The sequence below is a fragment of the Bos taurus genome, chromosome 17 (assembly GCF_002263795.3).
Source record: "Bos taurus isolate L1 Dominette 01449 registration number 42190680 breed Hereford chromosome 17, ARS-UCD2.0, whole genome shotgun sequence".
Taxonomy (NCBI): domain Eukaryota; kingdom Metazoa; phylum Chordata; class Mammalia; order Artiodactyla; family Bovidae; genus Bos; species Bos taurus.
In genome coordinates, this window is record NC_037344.1 from 53,681,875 (window position 1) to 53,707,058 (window position 25,184).

General features: G+C 52.4%; 1 protein-coding gene across 10 annotated transcripts in view; it reads left to right on the plus strand.

Moving 5' to 3' along the window:
- The window catches only part of KDM2B (lysine demethylase 2B), a 118,710-nt gene that overhangs the window by 30,882 nt on the left and 62,644 nt on the right, over window positions 1-25,184 (plus strand). For 7 of the 10 annotated variants that reach the window (XM_059876377.1, XM_059876375.1, XM_005217983.5 and 4 more), the window contains 4 exons: window positions 7,440-7,533; window positions 8,806-8,959; window positions 17,139-17,254; window positions 22,868-22,994. In XM_059876377.1, coding sequence (XP_059732360.1) covers window positions 7,440-7,533; window positions 8,806-8,959; window positions 17,139-17,254; window positions 22,868-22,994 — 491 coding nt within the window. Of the gene's footprint in view, window positions 1-3,133; window positions 3,232-4,015; window positions 4,094-4,705; window positions 4,797-7,439; window positions 7,534-8,805; window positions 8,960-17,138; window positions 17,255-22,867; window positions 22,995-25,184 lie in introns of those variants that run through there. The other 3 variants (XM_059876379.1, XM_024977711.2, XM_059876378.1) reach the window with 3 other exon arrangements.

A 25,184-nucleotide genomic window follows, 5' to 3' on the forward strand; every position in this document is an offset into this window, starting at 1 on the left:
CCGACTCTTTGTGATGCTATGGACTATAGCCTGCCAGGCTCCTCTGTCCGTGGAATTTTCCAGGCAAGAATGCTGGAGTAGATAGCCATTTCCTCCTCCCGGGTATCTTCCCAACCCAGGAATCGAACCCATGTCTCCTGTGTCTCCTGCATTGGCAGGGGGGTTCTTTACCACCAGTGCCATGTGGGAAGCCTGACATACTATTTACTTCTGCATTATTCTAGTTAGTTAAAAGCAAGTCACTAAATCCAGCCCACGCTCAAGGGAGGGGAATTTGGCTCTGCCTCTGGAAGGGGTAGGGGAGCACTCAGAGACTTTTTGGACGTGTTTTACAACTTCTACAGTAATCTCCTAGGTCTGTGACATGGGCACACGTTTTCCACTTAGGACTGTAGGATATTTTAACGCATTTCAGAAAGAAATGGGCAAGTCGTTTCCCTTCTCACCTGCTCACACTCCAGGCTTGCAGAAATGAGGTTTGCTGGTGTATTGGAGATATACCATGTACCAAAAGAGCTTAGAAGCCCAGCCTAAACGGGATCCCATATAAAGCATACACTTGGCTCCCCACAAATTGAAAATTGACCACATTTTCTGGAAGTGGCAGGAAGAATAAAGGAATAATGTGAGGGTACAAAGGTGAAACAGGATGAAGACAGGCACTGGAAAGACCAAGTTTTGGGGCTGCCTCTGCTACTTCCTGTACCTATGCAAGTGTTTCATCTCCTTTTTTTTTTTTTTAAATAAATTATTTATCTATTTGGTTGTCCAAGGTCTGAGCTGTGGCAGGCAGGATTTTTTTAAATTGTGGCGTATGAACTCATAGTTGTGGCATGTAGAGTCTAGTTCCTTGACCAGGGATTGAACCTGGGCCCCCTGCATTCAGAGCATGGAGTCTCAGCCACTGGACCACCAGGGAAGTCTGGATCTTCACTTCCGTCTACAAAACGGGGATCCTGTGATCCCTGCCCTGCATCCCTGCCATGCTAAAGGGAAGATGGAGCCTACAATGGATGTGAAATGTAGTTGGGATAAAATGTTTTTGTCCATGTGGTCTCATGTATAGAGACGCAGAGGCTGCAGCTGCCATCGGAATCCTGGCATCCACTGCTTTCTAATCTACCCTCCCTCATATTTACATAAGGCATCTCTACAACCCGTATTTACCTTCTCACTCTCATCAGTCATGTTTGCTGGCATCGTAAATGATTTCCCCTGTGTAATATATCACACAGAGAAATTGACACGGAGACGCTGCTGCTGTCACACACGGGCCATGCCCTGGACCCAGGCCTCTGGATTCCTGGGTTTTCCCTTGTACCTCAAAAAAGAAGAGCAAAGAAAACTGTCCTTTCCTGTAGTGCCATGTATGGACCCAGGTGCTGTGTTTTATACTTAGCACACAAATCTCAAAAATATAGGAAGCAGGTTACTTTTGTTGTTGTCCAGTCGCTAAGTTGTATGGGACTATTTGCAACCCTGTGAACTGCAGCATACCGGATTTTGCTCAAACTCATGTCCATTGAGTCGGTGATGCCATCCAACCATCTCATCCTCTATTGCTCCCTTCTGCCCTCAATCTTTCCCAGCACAGGGTCTTTTCCAATGAGTCGGCTCTTTGCATCAGGTGGCCAAAGTATTGGAGCTTCAGCATCAGTCCTTCCAGTGAATAGTCAGGGTTGATTTCCTTTAGGATTGACTGGTTTGATCTCCTTGCAGTCCACGGGACTCTCAAGAGTCTTCTCCATTACTACAATTCGAAAGCATCAATTCTTTGGCCCTCAGCCTTCTTTATGGTCCAGCTGTCACATCCGTAAGATAAATGGAAGCTGAAATTCACAGTCGTTCAATGCAGTATGGATGTAGCAGCTGAGCGTAAGTCAGTAGGAGCTGCTTCTGGGTAACCAGAGAGGCAACGTTTAAAAAAAAAAAAAAGCCTTTAAAAAAAACCAAAAAACCAGTGCTGGCCAAACCAAATCAGTTCAGGGCCTGGTTTGATCTGTGAGGGCCATGAGTTAGAGGGCCCTGAGTAGTTTAACAAATGGGATGCTGAGTTCCAGAGGCAGGGAACGATTTGGTCTAGTTCACATAGCTGATTGAATAATTATAGGGCTGTTGCTGGGTGCTGCATTTACATGGATGAATCTGGTATGGTCCCTCCTCTCAAGTAGCTGAGGCATTTGTGACTTTAAAAGTAATATGGGGAAGTTCCCTGGTGGCCTAGTGGTTAGGATTGGGTGCTTTCCCTGCGAAGGCCTCAGTTCAATCTCTGGTCAGGGAACCGTCCTGTATGCTGGTGATGCGGCCAAAATACAAAATTAAAAAAAAAAGAAAGGTAATATGTCTCCCATGTGGACAGCTTGATCCTGTTGTCAGGGCCTTCTCCTCTCTTAGATCATTTAACTCAATGACTGGTGTTCAGATTCAGGGTCAGGGATAATCATTGTCATGACTGTCTTTTCTTTTAAATAGGCAAAGTATTCATAAGGTAAAAAATTCAACCCTTTCTAGGGCGTTTACAGTTTAACTTCACAGCAGGCCATCAGGGAGGTTCCAATGCATGAGCCATCCTGTAAATGACAACACAAAGCAGCACCCTGGGACAGGGGATTGACCACCTTGAAATGGCTCAGTGTTCACTTCCCTAAAATGGGGATTATTGGGTTGTTTAGAGGGTAAAATGTTATCATACCAGTAAACAGCTATTATTATGAGCAGCTGATAATTGGAACCTATTCATTAAGAATGGTTAGTAGCCTGGGGAATGGGACTTGGCTAAAGAAAGGAGAAGTTTGATTTCTGTCCCTGCAGCCAGCATACTACCATCTCCTGCCCTTTTTGTAGTTTGGGAGGAGGGCGGGAAGGGTGGGATGAAAAGTGGGCTGTTGTCCTGATGAGCCCGCCTGGGATGGAGGGGACTTCTGATTTGAGCTGGGCTAACTCTTTTAGGGGTTCCCTGGTGGCTCAGTGATTAAAAAAATCCACCTGCAGGAGACTCCATTCTGGTATTCTTGCCTGGGAAATCCCATGGACAGAGGAACCTGGCTGTCTACAGCCCACGGGGTCACAAAAAAAGATTTAGTGACTAAACAACAGTTCCTTCAGTTAGTGTCTGAGGTTTGGCTGTAACCTGCAGACTCTGCTGTTTGTGAGTCTTGGGATTTACCAGGGAGATGTGGGGAGAATGGCTGAGAAACTCTGAGGCTGTTTGGATAAGTACCTCACTTCAAGGTTAGTGATCAGGGTGAGCCTCTCTGCTTTCTCACCTGTAAAATGGGTACAATCCTGGGAATGACCTTACAGGGTTGTTGTGAAGGTTGGATTCATCATCAAAGTGTCTATCTCAGTGAATTTCTACAGGAGTTCTATGATGTGGGGTTACTGAGCTACTAAGGGAGCAGATAAGGGACAGGGCTGCAAGAGCATCTTAGATTGCAAATGAACTTCAGGTCACCTCCCTGCCCTCAGGACAAGTATCCTGCTGAGAGAGGGGAAGTGGTTGTCCAAGGTCATACTGGAGTGTGTTTTAAGGCCAGAGCAGAGTCCCTGGTCCCTGGGCTGCCACACCCGGGATCTGACAAGCCCTCCACCTGCTGGCACTGGCCCTTCCTATAGCTTTGCCCCGATGGGTGCGTTTCAGGAAGCTAATTTTGTTGGGTCGTCGCCTTCAACAGCAGGATAGCATCCACACTCCCTGAAAACATGTGTGCGGGAGTCCCCGTGCGCCTGCCAGTAGAACAGAGGTGGGGAGAGCTATCCTGGTGCCCCCACCCAGTCGGGGTGAGGGGGCGGCCGTGGGCGGCGGCGGCGGCGTCCCCTGGCGCTGGTCTGGCGCGCTTCCTTGTCACCGCCGCGGCCTCCCTCCGCCTCCCTGGCGGCCGCCGTGCCGCGCGGGTGTTCAGTTTCAGCGCGGGGATGAGTGCAGGCTGCGCCCAGCTCCCCGAGAAAGGAAGGAAGCCAGCAAGCGAGGGCTCCGCGGTCCTCGACCGGGGCCTGGCAGCACCGTGGAGGGTGCTCGGCTCTGGTCGCGGGGGCCGGGCGAGCGTCCAGCTTCTGCCGCCCAAGGGGACACCCGGGAGCCGCACCGCCGAGGGTAACCGCGGGCGGGGCTGGGCGGGCGTCCCTGCGTGGCGCCCTGCGGGCCCCAGGCTGCCCGGGAGCCCCCACTCCTTCGGGGCGCGCTGGGGCGGGGTGTGGGTCGCCTCCTGCCCGCGGGCTGAACGGCCGGCGTCGCGGAGCGGCTCTTTGTGTCTCCCGGGGCTGCGTGTAAGTGTGTAGAGTGTGTGCACGCGGGCGCGCGCTCATCGCCTCCAGCCCCATCACCCGGTGCCAGCTTTCCAGGCACCCCCCGCCTCCCCCGCGTACCAGACCTTTGCCCGAGGGGACGCCCCCTGGGCTGCCGGGGGAGTTTCGCCAAGTTGGAGGGAAAAGGGCGGGGTGGGGTTGCCCCGCCTCCCCAGACGCCAGGCAGTGCCCCAAAGTTAGTGCTGCAGGTGCAGCGCCCCCACCTTCCAGGCTCCTCCCCAACCAGCCCGAGCCTTGGGAGGCAGGAGCCCCCCCAAAGGCTTGGGGGCGCCTGATATAAAGCCGCCAACTTGGAAGGTGTCCTCACAGAAAACCACCCGCGCCGGTGCGGGGGTGGGGGGTAGGGGGCGCGGCTTTCCGGGCAGGGGGCGGCCGCGGCCCAGGCGGAACCAAGGCTGGCTGGCCGGCCGCCGTGAGAGCTTAGCGGCCGTGGCACCGAGCCGGGGTGCCCATGTGACTGCGGTGTGCTTTGGAAGAGGAAGCTGTTAGAGGTCAGTGCAAAGGCGTCACGCCAGAGAGAGCCAGAAGCGGGAGTGAGGGGGGAGACGTGGGATGAGCATGGCGGGGCGAAGGCTGCAGCCACCGGGACCAAAGCGGCCCTCTCCCAGCTCCCCTGGCTGCCCTAAAGCATGCAATTGCCCGGCAGGAGGGACCGGTCGGTCCTGGACGCCTGGAAATGAGGGACCTGGGAGGAGGGACCTCTCCAGGAGAGGCTGGTCTGGAAGTGGCTCCCCGGAGCTCCGAGGGGCCTCAGAGGATGCTGGAGGGTGACTGGGAGGGTAGAACAGACGCCAGCTCAACTTGGAGAACTTTCCCTTGCACGCAGCAGCCGCAGCTTGAAGGGATTCCCTTTCCACACTTGCCAGGGAGGTTGGGGCTGAGGCTGGAGATGGGCAGGTTGAGGTGGGTGACCTGTTTGACCAGGCAGGCTTGGGTCTGGGGCCCAAGAGCCAAAACTACTCTCTTTTCTGCTTTGGGCACCGGGGAGAGTGTCCAGCTGCAGGCCAAAGGAAGCATCTCGCCTTGCTCCATCCCACGAACACTTAAATTGTTTTTCCTAGACTGTTTTCTGCCAGGGGCCTGGAGGAGGTGGAAATCAAGGTTAGATTAAAAAAAGAAGAGATGGTTTTAGGAAAATGAGGACTAATATTTTGAAGTGGTGCTTCAGGCCGGTGTGGTCCATGGGGGTGGGGGTGGGGTGGGGGCTTCAGCACCCCCCTGCCCCTTGAGTTCCTTGGAGAGATGAGAAACACCCAGGCCTTCGACTAGGGACCTGGCTGGGTGGGCAGGGAGGAGGCAGCGGGGTGTGGAGCCGGAGCCGGAGCCGGAGCTGGGACTTTAACAGCCTCAGCGCCAGCACCGCAGCCCGCGCCTGTCTTCGTGACTGGGCTGCGTCCTGCGCTGTCAACTACACCCCTCCGATGGGGTTGCTAGGCAGCGGGGCTCTGATGTGCGGGAAGGCCTTCTGATTTGTCAGCCTCCTGCAGACACATGGTTAAGGCTCCTTCCAGCCTATCCGGAGGAGGGACGCGGGGCACGCCGCCTGCATACTGCCGACAGCCCCGGGTCCACCTGAATGTGAGGTGCAAAAGGCAACCAGAGGGAGGGGCCACCTGGAACCCTCCAGCTTCCTAACCAGCTCTGCCCCACGCCCCCCTCCTCCCCTCCACCCCATTATCTCCTCTTAAGCTGCAGGTTCCTCCCTGCCCGTCCCCGCCCCATTCCTCCCCTCTTCCCCAAAACCGTGGAAAAGCAAAGTGCAGCGGGGAAAAGAGGTCAGTGGGGTAAGCATGTGTGTGCGGGCCTCTGGAGGTGCTAGGGTGTGTGAGCATGAGCCCTAGGGGACTGCCCCCAGCAGTGGCTCTTGTGGGAAGGGATAGGTGGGAGGGAGGGGGCCCTGGCACCGCCATCTGCCAGGCCCAGACCTGGAAGCCTGTCCGTCCCCCTCCTGAGCTCTGCCTAGCCCTAGGAGGGCAGCAAGTGGAGGGAGGAGGGAGGAGATGGCTGAGTAAGGAAGGATGGGTTTTCTGGCAGTTGCAGGAGCTTAGAAGCAGAGCTGCTGGCAGGTTTCTTCTTCCAAATGTACTCCCTCTGTCCCAGCCTCTAAGGGCCAAGCTCTCCTTCCCTCTTTCCCTCCCTCTTTGCCTCTCCACCATCCCACCCCTAGTGGCTTTACCACTTGACTTTTTTTTTGAGATGTACTTCACACACCATTCATCCATTTGAAGTGTACAATTCAGTGTTTCTTAGCATGTTTACGGAGTCATGCAACCACCATAAATTTTGGAACATTTTTGTCACCCCACAACAAAACCGTGTACCCACTAGCTGTCACTCTCCATTTCCTCCCCCAACCTCCTTCAGCCTCTGGCCACCACTGTCCTGCTGTCTGTCTCGAGATTTGCCTACTCTGGACATTCCATACATGGAATCGAACACTGTGGTCTTTTACGGCTGATACCCTTGTACTTTCAGCTGCATTGCTTACTTTGCAATCAATTGCAGTTTGTCTTGCCATTTAACTTTTTCAGGGCTGTGTTCCAGTAAGAGTGTTTCATCCTTCAGGTCAGGGGTCTATGCTTTTCTCTAAGTGCCATGCCTAGCTCTGGACTGGACCACTGCTTGGCTCTCAGTCAATGATTGTTGAATGAAGGAGGAGATGAATGGGGACTAGTAATTGGCAAGCAATGCAGGTGGTTTACAACTGAATTCCAGGGGGCCCAGCTGCTAGGGGCCTGGCAGCTTGGGAGAACAGCAGGTACAGGAGCTGGAAGGAGTAGAAAGGAAGCCTCTTGCTTGCGTAGGAGGTGTGGGGGTGGGACAAGAGTAGAAACTGTCTGCAAGGAAGACAGTGGCCTGTGGGTTGCCAGTTCTTTCTCTGGCGGGAACCTGAGAACAAAGATGCCTCCCCCAGCCTTGGGGGCAGATAGCCAATGCTTGAGATTCATCACGTGATCACAGGGGCTTCCCCCATGGGGAACTCCAATTAGATTTGGGTTTTTTAAAAAAAGAAAATTCCCCAGCGTCAGCGTTTATCAAAGGGCAGCAGGTCAAGCATCTCTGAAGCTCTTTGCTCACCTCCTGTGATTCAGGCACTGAATTGTTTTTTCTATTTTTTCGCGCCTGTGCTGCAGGTACTGTCTGATGAGTGTGAAGGGTTGTTTCACTGACTTCCACATCGACTTTGGAGGTACTTCCGTTTGGTACCATGTTTTCCGGGGTGGGAAGGTAAGTTGAGTTGAGTCTCTTCAAATCTCTGTGCATCCCTGACTGTTTGTGCATGGAGGGGCTCTCACCTTTCTCCTTCCACCCACCTTCCTCAGCAAGCCCCCACCCTGTGAGTACTTTGAGGGCCACTTGGTACCCTGGGGCCACCTCCTCACTGTCTTTTTCTGGAGGGAAAGATCAAGGTCAACTCTTTTGTATCACTTCTGGTCACCCATTCACCCCTGTTCACCCAGTCCATCAATGTCCTAAGCATCTTAGGCCCGATTGGGAGCATGAATGCTTCAGTCCTGTCTGACTCTTTGTGACCTCATGGATTATAGCCTGCCAGGCTCCTCTGTCTACAGGATGCTCCAGGCAAAGATACTGGAATCGGTTGTTATGTCCTCCTCCAGGGATCTTCCCGACCCAGGGATCAAACCCCAGTCTCTTATGTCTCCTGCATTGGGAGGTGGGTTCTTTACCACTCGCACCACCTGGGAAGCATCTTAGGCCACATTAGAACTCCAGATTTGGCTCCCAAGAACCCCCCAGCATTCACTTCCCCCAGCTGTAGTTCCAGCTCCAGCACTGTGACCTTTTAACTTACAAGTCTAGTTGCTGGCACCACCTGCCTCCAAGAACATTTTCCATGAGGGACAGATATCACCCAGGGAAAGGAGGTGAGGCATGTGTTCAGGATGCTCCTGCTGTGTCTGCCCCTGTGTGCCTGTCCATATGGGAACGGAGGGGTCCCTGCACAGACGTGGGTGTTCCTTGAGAATATGTGTGTGCCGTCCTGCTCCTCTGGGTCTGCGTGTGCATGTGTTTTAACCAAACATGTTGGGAGAAATTCTGGTTAGAAAGTCAACCCACTTGGTTCCAGATGTTTTTCTTCCTCCAGAGCGAGCGCAAGCTGGGTTTATTTATTGGGCCATTTTATCCTACAACTTAAGAAATCCCCCTTCCTCTCTTTGCCCCACCTCCCCCCACAAGCCCATGGCTCAGGAGAAAGAATATTCTACCCAGTCTAAGTCTTTCCACCCTGGTGTTTCAGCTGGAATGAAGATTCTCTAAAGGCAGGCAGGGGGCCTCCCAGACCAGCAGCACAGCCCTCCCTGCCCCTCCAGAGACCCTTTGGGGAACCTGGTCCTAGAGGGGTCCCTGGGGATGGGTCCTCCCCCATCCTCTCTGCTCCTAGGCAGGTGGGGCTGTCTCCTGGCTTGTGGCAGAGCCTGGAAGAAATCAGAGACTTTGGCCTGGATCTTTAACCTATTGCTTCCTTTTCCTCCTAAGATTTTTTGGCTGATTCCTCCAACCTTGCACAATTTGGCACTGTATGAGGAGTGGGTGCTGTCAGGCAAACAGAGCGACATCTTCCTGGGAGACCGCGTGGAGCGATGCCAAAGAATTGAGCTGAAACAGGGTTACACGTTTTTCATCCCTTCCGGTAGGTTCCCGCGAGGCTGGCACTGGGCTGTCTCTTAGCAGCCTCCTGTGACCAGGGGTTTAGGCCAGGCGATGGGGTCTCTCTGGGCCTCCCGGCCTTGGGCAGTCTCCAAGAGAAGCAGGCCTTTGGCTGCAGGGGAAAAACAACCTCTCACATTGTACCTGTTTCTTCCTGCCCGAGGGCTAGAATTTTCTCCTGGGAGAAAGCCAGAGCCCTCCCAGTCTGGGGAAGTTTGAATGCCTTTCTCCAAGATGTCCTGCTGAGATTTCTGATAATGAGGATGAGGGTGGTCCTGTGGGGAGGGAAGGGGTGACTTTACCCTACGGGCTGGGGATGGGGAAGAGGAGAGTTGGCCCAGGGGAAGGATGACCCCATGGAAGCCAGGGTAGAGAGGAATGCACCCAGAGTGGCAGCCTCCTTCCTGCAGAATGAGATGAAATGTAATTTGGCTCAAGGTCAATTCCTGCACTTGGACTCTCCCCTTCCCCCCAAAATAATTAGCTCCATAACTACAACAGAGGGCAGTAATTAAGAGCATGGGCCCTGGGGCCAGAATACCCCACCCTAATTCAAATTCCTTCTCTGATATTTACCAGCTGTGACTTCCTGGAAATAACTTAACCTCTCAGTGCCTCAGTGTTCTCATCTGTAAAATGAGAGACTTACTGGGTAGTAATGAGGACTGAGTGAGCCAAGACCTGTTTGCCTACAGTTCCTGGGGGATAGGCTGAGGGCTTTGGCCAGTTACAAACTGAGTCACTAGTGGATGTGGCCAGGGACCTGGGACCCTTAGGCTGCCTTGGTGGTGGTTTAGTCTTTAAGGTAAGGTAAGGTAAGTCACTTCAGTCGTGTCCGACTCTGTGCGACCCCATAGACGGCAGACCACCAGGCTCCCCCGTCCCTGGGATTCTCCAGGCAAGAACACTGGAGTGGGTTGCCATTTCCTTCTCTAATGCATGAAAGTGAAAAGTGAAAGTGAAGTCACCCAGTCGTGTCCGACTCTTAGCGACCCCATGGACTGCAGCCTTCCAGGCTCCTCCGTCCATGGGATTTTCCAGGCAAGAGTACTGGAGTGGGGTGCCATTGTTTTCTCCGATTAGTAAATTGTGTCCAACTCTTGCAACCCATGGGATTCTCCAGATAAGAATATTGGAGTGGGTTGCCATTTCCTTCTCCATAGGCTGCATTAGCGGAAGCGTTTTACCCTGCATGGGGAAGGTAACAATCCCACTGGATAGAAGAGTGAGTGAGTTGGTCAGGCCACCTGATTGTGTTCCTTGTGGGTTGTAAATTGGAGGAGAAGTCAACCTGGAGAGAGAGAAAAGAGTCTGGATATCACATCAGGTGAGTTGCAAAGAGTTGCAAAGAGTCGGACACGACTGAACGACTGAACTGAACTGAGGTAAATTTGAAGGGGCAGTTGGATTGTTTCACCATGGAAGTGAAGATGTATGGTAACGGCCGTCAGCCAGCTGAAGGGTCATCTGGAAGAAGAGGTGTCTCCAAGTAGTGCTGGACTGACTTGCTCTGCTAGGCACTGAGCTCCCCATCACTGGAAGTATACAAGTAGAGGTTATATGCCAAGGAGCCTGCAGAGAATTTGCCGCTGAATGTAAGTGTGGCTCTTAGGGTAGGCATATCCTTTGAGGCCAGTAAGATTCATTGGATGGAGAAGATAGTCACACTTGAGTTTCTGAGAGATGGACTGGAGTTGGCCTTGGGTCTGCGCCAAGCAGTAGTGTCAACTGAAGGAGGAGTGGTTGTGGTGATAGTTCCTGCCATGGGCATGTGGGACCTGCATACGTGGGTTCTTCTAGAAAGTTGGGCAGAGATTTCACTGGTCAGTAAATCTGGGATTTGGAGGTGGCAGGGTTTAGTGGGGGTAACTTTGTTGTCAGGGCCCCGGATCCATCTTTGGACCTGCTTGACCTGGGGAGGCTTGGGACCCCTGCTTGAGACGGGAAGGAATTGCAGTTGGTGGGCAGTGTTTATGGAGCACACCCTGGCCGGTGTGGTGTGGAGAGATGGGAAGGAGGTGGTAATCTGCAGTGGGTTCAGGGCCACTCTGGGTTCTGGAGGACTGGCCCTGCTAGATTCAAAGGAAGGCTGGTGTGCTCTTGATCTTGCTGTTGTCTTTGTGACTTTGGGTTAATCTTTTCCCTTCTCTGTGCCTCAACTGTCCCATCTCTACAATGGGGGCAGGGTGAGGCTGAACTCTGGGACCCTCAAGATCCCTCCCAGGGACTTCCCTGGTAGTCCAGTGGTTAAGACTCCACCCTTCTACTGCAGGGGGCACAGGTTCAAATGCTGTGTGGTGTGGCCATTAAAAAAAAGATTCCTCCCAACTCTGTCCCCTGAGCGCAGGCCTCCCACCCTTCCCAGGAAGACAGGCCTTTTCCTCACAGGGTCTTTTGCTGAACTGGGAGGTGGCTCATTGCTTTCCCCCGATCTGGGATGGGAAGGGTGTTAATTTTGATGACTTGGGCAGATTGGAAAAGGTCTCAAGAAGCAGCCATGTAAACCCCAGCTGGGGTATGACTGTGTGTTGAAGGCAGAAAGAGGAGATGTGGCTTTTAACTGCAGCTGGCAGGAATCTGTTTAGATCCCAGAAAAGACTTCTGGCCCTAAGGGTCTTGAGTGAGACACTAGGATTTTTTTTCCTGGATTTTTTTGGAAGAAAAAAAGAGACAATTGAAATTTGTCACCTTCTCGGGGGCAGGGTGTACATGTGGTTCCAGACACTGATTTCATGAACCTTGTAATTTTGCTAAATATGGGCTTTACTTAACCTGTCACCTGTTTGTGCTATTGTTTTATGAAAGGAAGACTATTCTGACACTAAAAAAGATGATTGTACACAAATCCAGAATAAAGAACAGTCATTAGTTTTGAGTCTATGAGACTATACCATTTTCATTTTTCTCATCTTGTTACCAACCAGTGAAAACTTAAGGGCCAGAGTTTTGGGGTCCCTGAGCATCTTGGGTCCTCATGGGAGCCCAGGGATTCTTGCTAGCATCATACCCTCTGAAGCGAACACACATCTGAGATTTGTGGTAGCTGGGATGTGGCTTTGGGGAGAAAGGGCCCCGGGGATTCCTGCCGCTGCATGTGTGAGCTATTGGGTGTAGAAAGTGGAGACTCTCACTCTGGCATTTCCCACCCCTGACCTGGGTTTTCACCCCCTTGGTGTGACCTCAGACATGTTCTGCCTCACGCTGGTCTCAGGCCTCGCTCCCTCTCAGCCCTGTGAGAGCTAGTAGATGCTGGTGGGAGAGGAAGATGTCAACTGTAGACTCGGTTGAGCCTTCTTTTGTCTGAGGGTGAAAGGGTTGGGTGCTAGCTGTGCTTCAGAGGTGGTGGTTATTCAGACTTCCTTCCTGGGTAGTCCAGGAAAGCTGCCTGGAAGAGGAAGAATGTTGAAGGTGACCGAGGAGTAAGATGACCTGGATAAAGGGGCTGGGGTTTGTCCCGCTGAACTGGCCAGCTCTCAAAGGCAGAGGAGGTGGGACTACAATGGCCTCACCCGTCCGCACAGAGTCAGAGTCCAGAGTGGGTTGGGTGTCCCCAAGATTTAACCTGATCATTGGGAATAAGGAATGCTGGAGTTGGAACTCAGCAGTGGACCTAGTGACATCTTTTTCCTTTCCTTGACCTGACCTATGTCCAGTTCCCCTTTTGGAGAACTGTAGTTAATAGTAATAAGAACTTACATTACTGAGTAATGATCCTTTTATGCACATAAGTTCTGTGTGCATAAGGAAACTTCCCCCTACCCCTCCCCCTTTCTATTTTTAATTTTTTTTTTGACTGTGCTTGGTCTTTGTTGTGGCGTGCAGGCTTCTCGAGTTGCAGCACATGGGCTCTCTAGTTGCAGCGCTTGGGCTGAGTTGCCCTACAGCATGTGGGATCTTAGTTCCCTGACCAGGGATCAGAGTCATCTGCTGTACGGAAGTCCCATTCCACCCGCTTTTTAAAAGTGAAGGTTCCTAAGGTCCAGAGAAGTGAACACCCTAGTCCAAGGTCACACAGTTTATAAGTGACAGGGCAAGATGGAACCTAGGTGTGTCTGGTTTCAGATCCCACCTGGTTTCCCATCAGCCTGGGGGTCAGCAGGCTTGGGATCTGGTTCCCTTCTTGGCTCTGTGACTTGGGGATAATTGTGTGCTCATTTAATAGACTTTCTTAAGGGTCAACTTGGCAGTGTGAAAGGTGCTGGGGAGGCCGAGAGACAGACTTCCTCCATCGTGAGTACATATCTAGCCAGCTAGCAGTGGGATGGAGGAGCCCAGTACAGGGGCCTGGGAAAGACCCTCCTCAGTCATCTTTGCCTGGTAGTGAAATTCACAGTAGCTCCAGGCATTTCCTAGACTCAGGCCAGTCTGAGAAAACAGTAACTCACAGCTATTTAACAGTGTTACCTGGCTTGGACCTGAGATGATCCATCTGTAAAATGGGTACAGAGCAGAGAAAGAAGGGCAGTGAAGCAGGCTGAGGTGGAGGGCCTCTGGCAACCCAGAGAATTGCTGCTCAGCTCCAGCCAGTTAGGCCCAGGTGGGAATGGGGCCTGGGTGGGGGGCCATTGTCTCATTTATCAGCAAAGTGTTAGTTGCTCAGTTGTGTCTGACTCTTTGCAACCCCATGGACTGTAGCCCACCAGGCTCCTCTGTCCATGGGATTCTCCCAGGCAAGAATACTGGAATGGGTTCCCATTTCCTCCTCCAAGGGATTGTCCCAACCCAGGGATTGAACCCGGCTGTCCTGCATTGCAGGCAGATTCTTTAAGTTCTGAGCCACCAGGGAAGCCCATTTATCTGGAGTGGAAGCCAATTCAGATAGCCTTGTGAAATTTCCCTATTGTGATAACACAGGCAGGTCAAACTCTACACACCCCTGGTTCTGATGCAGCCCATGGCTTGGTACCAGCGAGGAGGTCCTGGAATGGAGAGGCCATCCTGGCAGCTGCCGTGCCAAGTCCCGGGCCTGGCTCTGAACAGGGTGTTCATGGGTGTTCCTGAAAGCAACAGGCCGTGGGACTCTGGGAGGCATCCTGAGTTTTGTGGACTGTAGACATACCCTTGCTGTAGCCACTGATATAGACAGATGTGGGTCAGGGCCTTTGCATTCCAAATCCTGAGTGGCTGGGCTGTGGGTCAGACTCTGTGTGCCCCCTCTGGCCTTCTTGGCCCCTCAGGTCCCAGAGAACACACCTGTCAGTAGGTTTTGTTGGGTTGCCTGCTTTCCTTCCATGACTGGATCTGTCTCCCATTGCCTGGCCTGAATAGCCTTTGTGATTAACTTCATGTTGTTGGAGACTTCTGGCCCGGAAGCAGGAGGTAGATGCCAGCTTCTTGGCACAGTTGCCAGTCTGGGGACACCTGTTCCCTGGTGCTTCCTGGGGTGCAGTGAATGAGTCGCCATCAGGGAGGGTGGGTTCAGATGGGACTTATGAATTTTATTACTTCCCCTCCTTGGTCGTTCAGAGACAATTTATTTTATTAAAAAAAATTTTTTTTGGCTGTGCCACACAGCATGTGGGGTCTTAGTTCCCCCACCAGAAATAGAACCTGAACCCTCTGCAGTGGAAGCGTGGAGTCTTAACCACTGAACCTCCAGGGAAGTCCAAGAAACAAGCATTTAAGATGTGAAAAGGGCTGGGGAGAGGGGCTGGGCAGCAACTCTAATCCAAGTAAGGTTGCCTGACCCACCTGCAGGGCACTGGCCTGGAGAGGAGAGTGGAGAGAAGTTTCTAGAACTCCTGGAATATCTGGGAACACAGATTCCCTGCCCCCCCCCCCCCCCCCCCCCCCCCCCCCGCAACAGCATCTCTCACATCAGAGGGATAACTGTAAGGCAGGTGTGTCTGCCTTTCCAGAAGGGAGAGTCCAGGGCTGATGAACGCAGATTCACGTGGCCGCTGTTCTTTCTGAAGCCCTCGTGATGGCCAAGACTGCAGCGAATATCAGTGGTAGTTGCTTACATGGTTTGAGTTCTTACTCACAAGGGAAGCAGTGATCTTCCTCATTTCACACAGGCACGTGGAGGCCGGAGTGGGGACAGTCAGGTGCCCCAGGCCACATGGTGGATCAGCCCTGGAGACCATCTCCATCTCCGGGCATGAGCTTTCGTGGGGTGGAGCTGCAGCATAGGAATGGGACCCAGGAATCCTCGTCCCATTTGGGCTTCACCGCACCATGAGCATCTGCCTGAGTCCCGCTGTCCTAGGTCCCAGCCTTGGGAAGTGTTGCTTAAATAATGCTGATGGTGGTAACCGCAATCGTAATAGATAGCGTGGCTCTGCTTGGTAGAAACAAAAAAATGTACAGTTGAGACAATCCGCTGAGGTGGAGAGGCTGAAGCAAATGTGGGAACCGTGGCTTTGGAGGCCGCAAGGAGCGGGGGAGGGGCAGGGAGGGAGCCCAGGACACGCCACAAGGGCACACCTGGCTGGCACAGATGCTGCCAGAGATGCGGGAGGTAACAGCAGATCCGGGTTACATAAAGCCTTCGCCCCCATGCCGTTAGCTGGCGAGTTCCCCTGCCCTCCCCGCCCTGCGCGCCACCAGGCCTGTCCCACCTATTGTCCCCAGCAGGGGAGGGCCAGCCGCCCAGAGCGTCGACACAGATGCCAGCAGTGGCCTTGCAGCCTCCGGCTCTCTTCCCAGGTGGTAGCGCTGCTCCCGGCAGCCGTGGCCACCCGCCGCTGACCCTGACTCAGGGCTGGCGTGTTCAGCTTGCCGAGGAAGCAGGCTGGATCTGCTCCCACTCAGGGATTGGCGGGGAGGCCTCTGTAATTTTCCTCTGAGCAAATGAGTTAGGCTCCAGGTTGTGGGTAGAAGGCTCAGGATCTCAGGTCACCCGTGTGTTCCCTTTCCCCCCTGCTGATCCTCTGTCTTTGACTGGGAGTCCCCTGTCCTTGTCTTTTTGCCTCTGTCTTGTTTGTTTCTCTCTTTGCCTCCGCTCCTGTGTTTTGCCGGCCTGTCTCCCGGGACTCCCGGGGCCTGTGCTAAGCCCCTGATGCAGTGTCTAAAAAACCGAGATGCTTTCACTCACCAGCTGTGACGTCATTCAGCAAGTGACTTACCTTCTCTTAGCCTCAGCTTCAGTATCTGTTAATGAGAGTGGGATATAACACCCCCTCTCCCCCAGCTCTGCGCTGTCCAGTGTGGTAGCTGGGTGCCACAGGGAGGTCTGCTGAGCTCTGAGAACACAGTCTGAGATGGGTTAGTTACTCACTGGAGGAATTAGGCGGCTTGCGTTGTCTCTAGCCATCACGTCATGGGCCAAGAGCAGGGGCTGATTCCTTGGGTTCCAATCCTTACGACTGATTTCACTTTGCTCTGCCTCAGTCTTCTCATCTGTGATTTGGGGATGAATGTTGCATGTACCTTGTAGCGATCTTGTGAGAATTAGATGAGATGAGGCCTGGAATGCCTTCAGACCAGGGCCTGGCCCAGAGGGATCCTTCTCATAACTGTAGTGCCAGCTTCTGGGCTGGGAGCTCAGGGAGATGAAAAAGCCGTGCTCCAAGCTGTTCAGAAGCTGCAGTCAGACAAGAGAGACTTGTCAGCAGCTGCAGGGCACAGCAGACTCAGAGCTGATATGGGGGGTGCAAGAGACCACCTGGAAATGGGCCGTGGGTGATTTTGATGGCAGGAGGTGGCCTCAGGCAGAGGAGGGCCTCTGGGTCCTGCAGCTCTGTCAAGATGTCAGGAGCCTTAGCTATGGCCTCGAGCCATCCCTGAGTAATCCTTGACCCCTCCTGAGATGAGGCATCTCTGGAATGATGCGGAAGAGGCTTCAGGCCATATGAGTAGTCTGAGTGAGGGGTTTCCAGCTCCCTGACTGGCAGCAGCAGGGGACAGCCTGTCTCTGTTGGCGTCTACAGTCGGGTTTTTCATAACACTTTGTCACTCAGGTCTTCAGGACAAGGGGCTGGTCTGCAGCTGCCCCCCTGGCTGGACTTGAGCTAGCCAGGGGTCTTGGCTTGCAGTGATCCAGTGGGGCTTCAGGTCTGGGTCCTCCAGGACAGCTAGGAGCTCAGCTATCTGCATCACACAGCCTGAACATCCTCGGGTGCTCACCCAGGCCTTCCACTCGATCCTACGTGCGGGCCTAATGGGGCATTACCACAGGGCCAGCTGCTGACCCTTTCTTTCCGTGCCCTTCCCCACCCCAGGCTGGATCCATGCAGTCTACACTCCCGTAGACTCTCTGGTGTTCGGCGGGAACATCCTGCACAGCTTCAACGTGCCCATGCAGCTGCGGATCTACGAGATCGAGGACAGAACGCGGGTGAGGCGGCTTCCTTTTCTTATGACCGTGCCAGCCCCTGAGCTCTGCCTCGTCCTCAGGGCACACGGGGCGGTCCTTCCAAAGTCCTTCCTGGCTCCTTGTCCCTCCTGAGTTCCCTGCCTCAAGCCAGGTCTTGGTCCTAGTTCTCTGGGGCAGGGGGTGCCCACGAGAGCCTCCACTCAGAGCCCTGGGTGTTTCTGTTCACCTCCAGACCCGTGGCACCCAAAACCCCCTTGTCGAAGAGGAAGTATCTCTTGAGAAAGCACTGTAAGATGTCAGGAACTCTGGCTCTTCCTTCTTCTCATGTGTATAAAGGGACGTGAGGGAGTGGGGTGGGGGTGGGGGTTGGTGGTTGATGGTTGTGCTGGTAGTTTGGAGCGGGGTTAGGATCTTGGGAAGCAGCTCAGATCTTGACCATGGGGGGACCCTGAGGAAGCCAGTGTCGATCTGTGAGTCCACTGGGGGACTGTCCCTGAGCTCCGTCTCAGTGTCTGCTTGCTGCTGTTGGGGGGGTGGGGCCCTTGTCTTCTTGACACAAAGTCTCCCCTACCTCACACCCCAGGAGCAGAGTCCAAGCCTCAGACACCTGACCTGGGTCCTCCACTCTGTTCCCATTCCACAAATTTCCTCTGAAAATCCCTGTCCCTTCCATGCAGGAAACAGACCCAGTGTCCCCGGGCATTTGAGACAGGTCTGAGAGTGGGAAGCCAGGACACAAAAGGCCTACTTCTTCATTCTTAACAGTTATTCGAGTGTTTCTTCTCCCTTTAAATTGAGATGTAATCCACACACACAAAGTGCACAATTCACTGGCGTTTAGCATGTGCCGATGTTCACAGCCATCACTTCTAATGCAAAGGAGTTTTCATCACCCTACGAAGAAACCCCGTCCTCAGTAGCCGTCACTCCCCACTCCCCCGTCCCCAGCCTCTGGCAGTCACTGGTCTGTTTTCTGTCTCTGGATTTGCCTATTCTGGATATTTTATGGAAATGGCATCGTATAGCCTGTCCTTTTCTGTTTGGCTTCTTTCACCTAGCAGCATCTTCAGGCTCATCTACAGTTCTGGTATCTGTCAGTGCTTTGTTCCCATGGCTTAATTCTATTTCATTGTATGGGTAGACCACACCTGGCCATCTCAGGCTTTGCCTTGGAAGTGACTTTTGCCCCAGAGAGGGTTGCCATTCATGGACCCTCTCATAGAAGCAGATGCTCTGTGCTCAGGGTTCCTGCCTTTCTTGGTCTTGTTTCCGGGCCTTGGTCTGCCTGGAATCACATGCATGGGTCAAAGTCTTAGCCACTCTGTGTGCACTAACCTTTTTAGTAGTCCTGGTGTTGAGGAGCCTCGTCCACAGGTTCCCTGGGAACCACTCTATGCTGTGTTCAGTGGGCAGGTGTGTTCACAAGGGCGAGTGCATATCTTCAGCCTGGTGGGTTTGCTACTGGGATGCCTGGATCCCAGGGGTCCAGCTTTGTGGAATTTCATGCCTCTCTTCTGTTGCCTGCCGACCATCCCTCTCCTGGTTTTGGTGAGGCCAGTCCCAGCCCTGGTCTGGAGGCTGCTGCCCCGTGGTGTTCTAGAGAAAGGCACCATTTGGGTGCCAGTGGTCAACTTGTAGTCTGGGTCAAGAGCTGTCTGGGACTCTGGCCAACTGTCCTTTGGCCAGCCCCTAAAGAATGGACCGGTTTGTTTGTGAGCAGACGGGTAGGTGTGGGAGAGCAAAGGAGAAAGAAGTCAAGCACACAACTTTCCAGGCAATTCCTGAAAGCCCGAATCAGGCTGGAATATTTCTAAAGGCTACAGAAACTCACTTGGCAGCTGTCCCCGCTCCCCCCGAGGGAATCTGGATCCTACTTCTCCGTGGATTGGGGTCCTGTCGTCATTCTGTTAGGAGCCCAGCTGCCCTCCCCCATCAGCAGGAGGCGGGAGGGAGGGTAATGGAGTGGAACCCCCAGCGCCATGCTGAGCTGCTGTGGAATATCGCGCCTACATCGAGATGAGCATGGCAGGGCCCCCTCCCCTAAGGCCCACTGTTCCCTGTCTCAGTGGGCATCCCATCTGGTTTCCTGAAGCAGGTGGATGGGCGGGGGGTTGAGGGGGAGAGGCCGGGGGTGGGGGTGGGGGGAATGGGGCGCAGGCTGGGCGGGAACCAGCAGCAGGCTGTTTAATCTGCTTTGATTTCTGGTCTTTGGAGAGGGCTTGGCTACAAGGCCCGATTGTTTATGTCTTAGGAGCCAAAGCAGACAAAAGATGCTGGGAAGAGAGCCCTGGAAGCCAGATAAAATGCCAGGGCTGCTCCTCGTCAGCTCGCTACAGCTTAATTTTTTATATCCCTGTGAGCTTTCTTAAGAAGGTTATGGCCATTTAAAAATAGTTTTTCGAGAGTCCAAAAACATGGATTTGCTTGGAAACCAAATGCCGGGGGCAGGACAGAGGAAACCATCAGTCTCTAAGCCCTGGGGTATGGGCTTGATTTAGAAAAATCATTTGCCTTTGTGGCCCAAGGTGGGGGACCTCCCCATAGACATCAGGGGAACCCCAATGTTCTCTTATGTTTAGGAAGCATGTCTGGCTCTCATGATTTGAATTTTTCTCGTCTGGATGAGAGGTGACCACCCTGCTGCCCATAAAGCAAGCATGAACAGGTGCAGGTGTTCTGGGACTGGGTTTTTCATTTCCTGACCATCTTTCCCCTCTCATTCTAAAGATAAGCAGAGGGGTGAAGAGCTAACCAAAGACTGGATGTGTCGCATGTTTATTATTTGAAGATAGTATCTCAACAACTCTCACTCCATATTTTTAACTCCAGTTGGCTTGATAAAGGATAGGAATGGTCCAATTGATCACTAAACTGCCGTCTCTCATATTTATCTTTCTTTCCCCCGCCCAATGGCTCTAGTGAAAACAGCCTTCTCAGGAAAGGTAATGAATGCCAACATGCCCCATTCCCTCTCAGCTAGCGAATCTATTTGGAAATTGCAGATAATTTATCCTTCCTCCCACCTTTCCCCTACCATTGGATTTTTTTTTTCCATTGACTTTTTTTTTTCCAGGAGAAAAACAATTTTTAAGACACTTCCACCCACCCTCATATTTTAGTTTCTCAAGTCCTTGAGACCTTGGGGTTCTAGATGCACCGAAACATCTTTGGTTCTGATCGCCTGAGGTCACTCAGCTCCAGGAGGAAGGGCTTAGGCCAGGTGCCACTCGAATGGACCTTTGGGAACTCAAACTGACCCCTTGAGACCCGCTGAGAGATTGATTACTCCCCTAGGCTGGGAGCATTGCATGCTTTCTGACTGCCTTGCCTTTCGATGATCAGCTCAATTTGGTGAGGCTCCGAATGTGTCAACAAGTAATGTTGAGCAATCGTGTGTTTAATGTTCCCAGGCATGTGGCTGAAACCTTTTGAAGGCGAAGGGTGGAAGGCGACAACCTGTTTGTAAGTCAATTCTTTGCAAATTTTGTTTCCTGCGGTGCTCTCTTGGAAAAAAAAAATTAAAAAAAAAACAAAAACAAAAACAAAAAATAATTCTTTCATCAGCATTTGTTTTCACCCAGCTGGTTTCCCTTGGGTTCAGCAACGATGAGGGGAGACTTATCCTCCTCTCCGGAACTACAAAACAATTTTTATCTTAATCTAGAAAGATTCTCAGGTGCCTTGGTGCCCATCAGGGCCAAGTGGCTCAGACGGTTTCCCAAATTTGAAAAGTCAAAAGCAACTTGAGAGTTTTATCAATCAAGTCAGGAGATGCGAGGGAGGGTCTGAGAAGAGGCAGACCTGCCTGTCCTCAACTTGCTTTGTAGGTTTTGACGATTTATTTCAAAATCTCTTGGCCCTTGTTCTGGAGTAGGGGTGGGGTGGGGCTGAGAACCACCTCCTCCCCAAACTCTCTTCACAGGAGGCCAGGACAGCCTCAGGCCCAAGAGCTTCTCTCCTTTTCAAACTCTGGAGGACACTGATCCAATGACTGTGAAAAACGATGAATACTCTCCCAGCAATAAAACTGGGGTTCTTGGGAAAGTAAGCTGGAGCCAAGGAAACCGCTAAATGATATTCCCAACTCCATGCATCTCCCCAGGAGCTCAAAAGCATGCGGCAGCCAGGATGTCATCCTAAAGCATACCATCCCCCAGAGGCAGGGAGATCAGATGGACCCAGGATGCAAATGGGAGAAGTGGGGACAGGGCCTTGCAGTCGGGAAACTGAGTCAGTGGGATCTGGGATGGATGGGAACTGGAACTGGGACTCTCAGAGAGCAGAGAGGGGGCCTTATCCAGGTGGACATCAAGAGAGGCAGGAAGACCGGATTTTAGGGATGATGGAGTAGATGGAGCATCTAGGTCTGCCTGTATTTGCCTTCCTCCCAGATGTAGAATCTCACCTGTTGGTTGTCAGCAAAGCAAGGTGGGAGAGTGCGCTTCCTTGACACCCAATTCCCTGAGTTCCTAGAGGACAGGAGAGGTGAGGAGGGGTCTCTGGCCGCCACACAGGTCCCTCAAGGCTGATGCATGCTCGGTGAGAGGGTCCAGGAGTGAATGTGGACATGTGGGAGCCATGAGTGGTCTCAGAGAAGAGGGCCCAGCTGTGGGAGATGGACCATCTCCCACCACCCTTGCCCTCTCGGGATGTAGTTTCTGGAAGGCTCCTCCATGCCAGGGCCATCAGTTTTATTGCTTCTTTCCCATCTCTTGCTGCCATCTCATCCGTATAGAGTCCGTGCTGCCAACCATTGGAATCCCCCTGGGGCCCCCGGCCTTTTCACAGCTCTGATGCACCAAACTCTCAGCACCTATACTTCCTCTCCTGTAAGAAACAGTCAAAAGGGGATCTCCAGCTGGACGCCTGCTCCAGACCCGGGGGGTGTGTCCTGCAGTGTTAGGACTGTCCCAGGTCACACGTGGGACTTGTGTCACAGGGAGTCCTCTGTGGAGCTAAGGCTGGCAGTGCCAGATGTCGTGGGGGAGGCGTAGGAGGTGGGCCCCTCTGAGGCCCCGCCCCTGATGGCAGGAGAGGCCACACCCCCTCCATCCTCATTGGTCCGTCTGTTGTGGCCTCCTTCTCTTGAGTACAGGAGATACTTGACAGCCTGTCTACAAACGGGTAAGGTTTGGGGTTTGATTTCTGTTTTTCAAGGCGGGAAGGAGCGGTGGTAGAATCTATGCAAGGATTTTTGAGAATGGGCGAGGAGCCTGTGTCTGTGGTAGCTAGAATCAGGCAGGGGCTCGCAGCCGCAGGTACCCGCGCCCTCCGCCATCAGATCAGGGGACACCTCTGTTTCTCTGCATCTCACCGAAGCACAAAGTAGACCCTGTACAGCTTTCCCTGTGCAAAGCTCGAGGACCTTTGCAATGACGCTCTCACATAGGCCTCTTCCCCGCTCTTCCTCCTCATTCGTGCATGCTGGTATCTTGCCCCTTTCAGCGCTTCCCTCCAGCCCATACCCCCGCCCCCCCTGCATTTTTCCTTCACACCATTTGTGCTCTTGCTAAGATGATGAAAATGACTCCCACTCCCAGGAACTCCCCCATACCCCATCCCAGTGCCCTTCTCTCCCGCCTTTCCCTTCTGCCCTCCAGAAGCTGACCTCTGCTCCTGGATCTCTGCTTTCAGGTGCAGCCCAAATTCCGTTACCCCTTCTACTATGAGATGTGCTGGTATGTCTTGGAGAGATACGTGTACTGTATGACCCAGCGGTCCTACCTCACTCAGGAATACCAGAGAGAATCAATGCTTATTGGTGAGTGAGCCTTGCTCGGCTGCCTCAACAGCTCAGCTGCAGCAGAAATAATTTTTTTTTTTTTAATTCTCAGCAGTATTGTTTTTTTTTTTTCCATCTCTAGGTCAGTATTTCTATTTATCTTTAAAGATTAATTTTTATTGGGGTACAGTTGCTTTTGATGTTGTGCTAGTTTCTACTGAATAGCAAAATGAACCAGCTATACGTATACATATATCCCCTCCCAGAAGTAATTTTTTTCAGTGGGGCTTTGGGAGTCCTGGGTTCCAGGAATTCTTCTGAGCCAGTGTTATCGGGCAGATTCCTAGAGACTCTTGAGGAGGGGCAGGGAAGTCATCCTTCTTAGCTTCCCACTTGAAATAGTCCTAAGTGAAGGAAATCATGACCTCCAACAGAGTCATCTTGGTGGCCCCCAGGTTTTACTGGTTGATTATACAGAGGTGGGGAGGGGCTAGTCCCCTGGCATGGTTACTGAGACAGGCTCCCCACCGAGCAAAGTTTCCTGATTCTATTTTTTTTAGTCCCTCCCTGGCCACCAACTGATTTTTTTTCTCCCTGCACTAGAGGTTAGATTTTTGTCTATATAGAAGCAGTCCTAAGAGATTCAACCAGTTCCCCAAAACCCAGGCCAGTTATAAGCCAGAGGGAGGGGTTGACCAGAGTTGGGGGTGCAAGCTTGGCAGAGCGGTGGGTGGTTTTGACAGAGGCAGGGAGAGAGCATTTATAGCTGCAGCTGCAACGCCCTGCCCAGCTGCTATTACTTAAAGGGACATCACACTCCCCCCACAAATGGCTCAGTCCTTGAATCTTGGCTCACAGGCACCCACCCTGAAGTTGTATGTAGCTTGTGACAGCCTCGAAGAGCGATCTGTAGGAAGAATATGCTTCTTCCCCTCAGCCTCTGAGCTGCTACAGTCGAGGATTTCTTCTGGATGCTAGAGTCACTGTGCTGCACTCACTGCATCTTTCTCATCATGGGATAGAAAAATGGGGTCGGCCGATCTCCTTTAGGGCCTGAACAAATTTCTGCTGCGATTTACAAGATGTTTAGATTTGTTTTTTCCCTCTTACTAAACCTCTTCCTTCCTTCCCTTGACTACTGTCCTGACTTCCAGGGGTTTCAGGCCTGACATGTGATGGAGAACCAATGTTTCAGCTGGTGGGGGGGGGGTCTTGATTGGGGAGCGCCTTTTGGAAATTCAGTTCTGTCTGGGGTTCTGGGGGGGTGGGTGGTTTCATCCCTGTTAGATGATTCAGGTGCTCAAAAATACCCAGACCTTAACAGGCTCCTCTTGGGGAGCTTCCAGCCTGGTAGCAGATGGGAAATGATCCTGAAGTAGTGTGATGACCTCTATGGTTGCAGTAGCTACATGTTCCCTTGGGGACCAGAGGTGGATTTCGTGGCAGTCCGCAGGACCAGGAAAGAGAGGGTCACCACTCTCACTTGGAAATTTAGGGCCATAGAAGAAAGTTCCTTATTCTGTTCCAGGCTTGAGAGGAAGTCTTATGGTAACGTTTGGGTCACTGGTACCCACGTTTCTCTTCAATTTTCTTGCCAGTTTCCCCCTACCAAAGAGAAGGGGGGATATTTGGGGGACACCTCATTTCTTGAGAGCTAATTGTGTGCCAGGAACAATGCTCTGTGATGCCTTATTTAATGCTCACTATGAGTGTTCAAGGGAAATATTTTGTGCCTAAATTTTTTAAAGAGCATTCTTGAGATATAGTTCACATATCATACAATTCACCCTTTTAAATATGTACCATTCAGTGATTTTTAATGTGTTCTCAGGGTTGTGCAGACACAAGCACGGTCAGTTTTTAGATCATTTTCATCATCCCCAAAGGCATTCTGTGCCCTTGAGCTACTATGTCCTTTCAGCCCAAGCCCGTGACCTCAGCCCTAAGCAACCACGAATCTACTTTCTGTTTTTATGTAGTTTCTTCCTGTTCTGGACTTTGGATATGAATGGAATCGTTTAATATTTGCTCATTTTTGCTTTATTTTTTCCCATATTGAAAGATACAGTACCAGGTGTGTTCAGAGAGGTGAGGCAACCTGTCAGGATACACACAACTGGGGAAAAGCAGAGCTGTGTCTGGCTGATGGCAGTCTTTCTAGGGCCTGAGGGAGGCAGAGGCCATTAGAATGTCAGAAGGAGCTCAGTGTGCAGAGGAAAGGGAGGCACA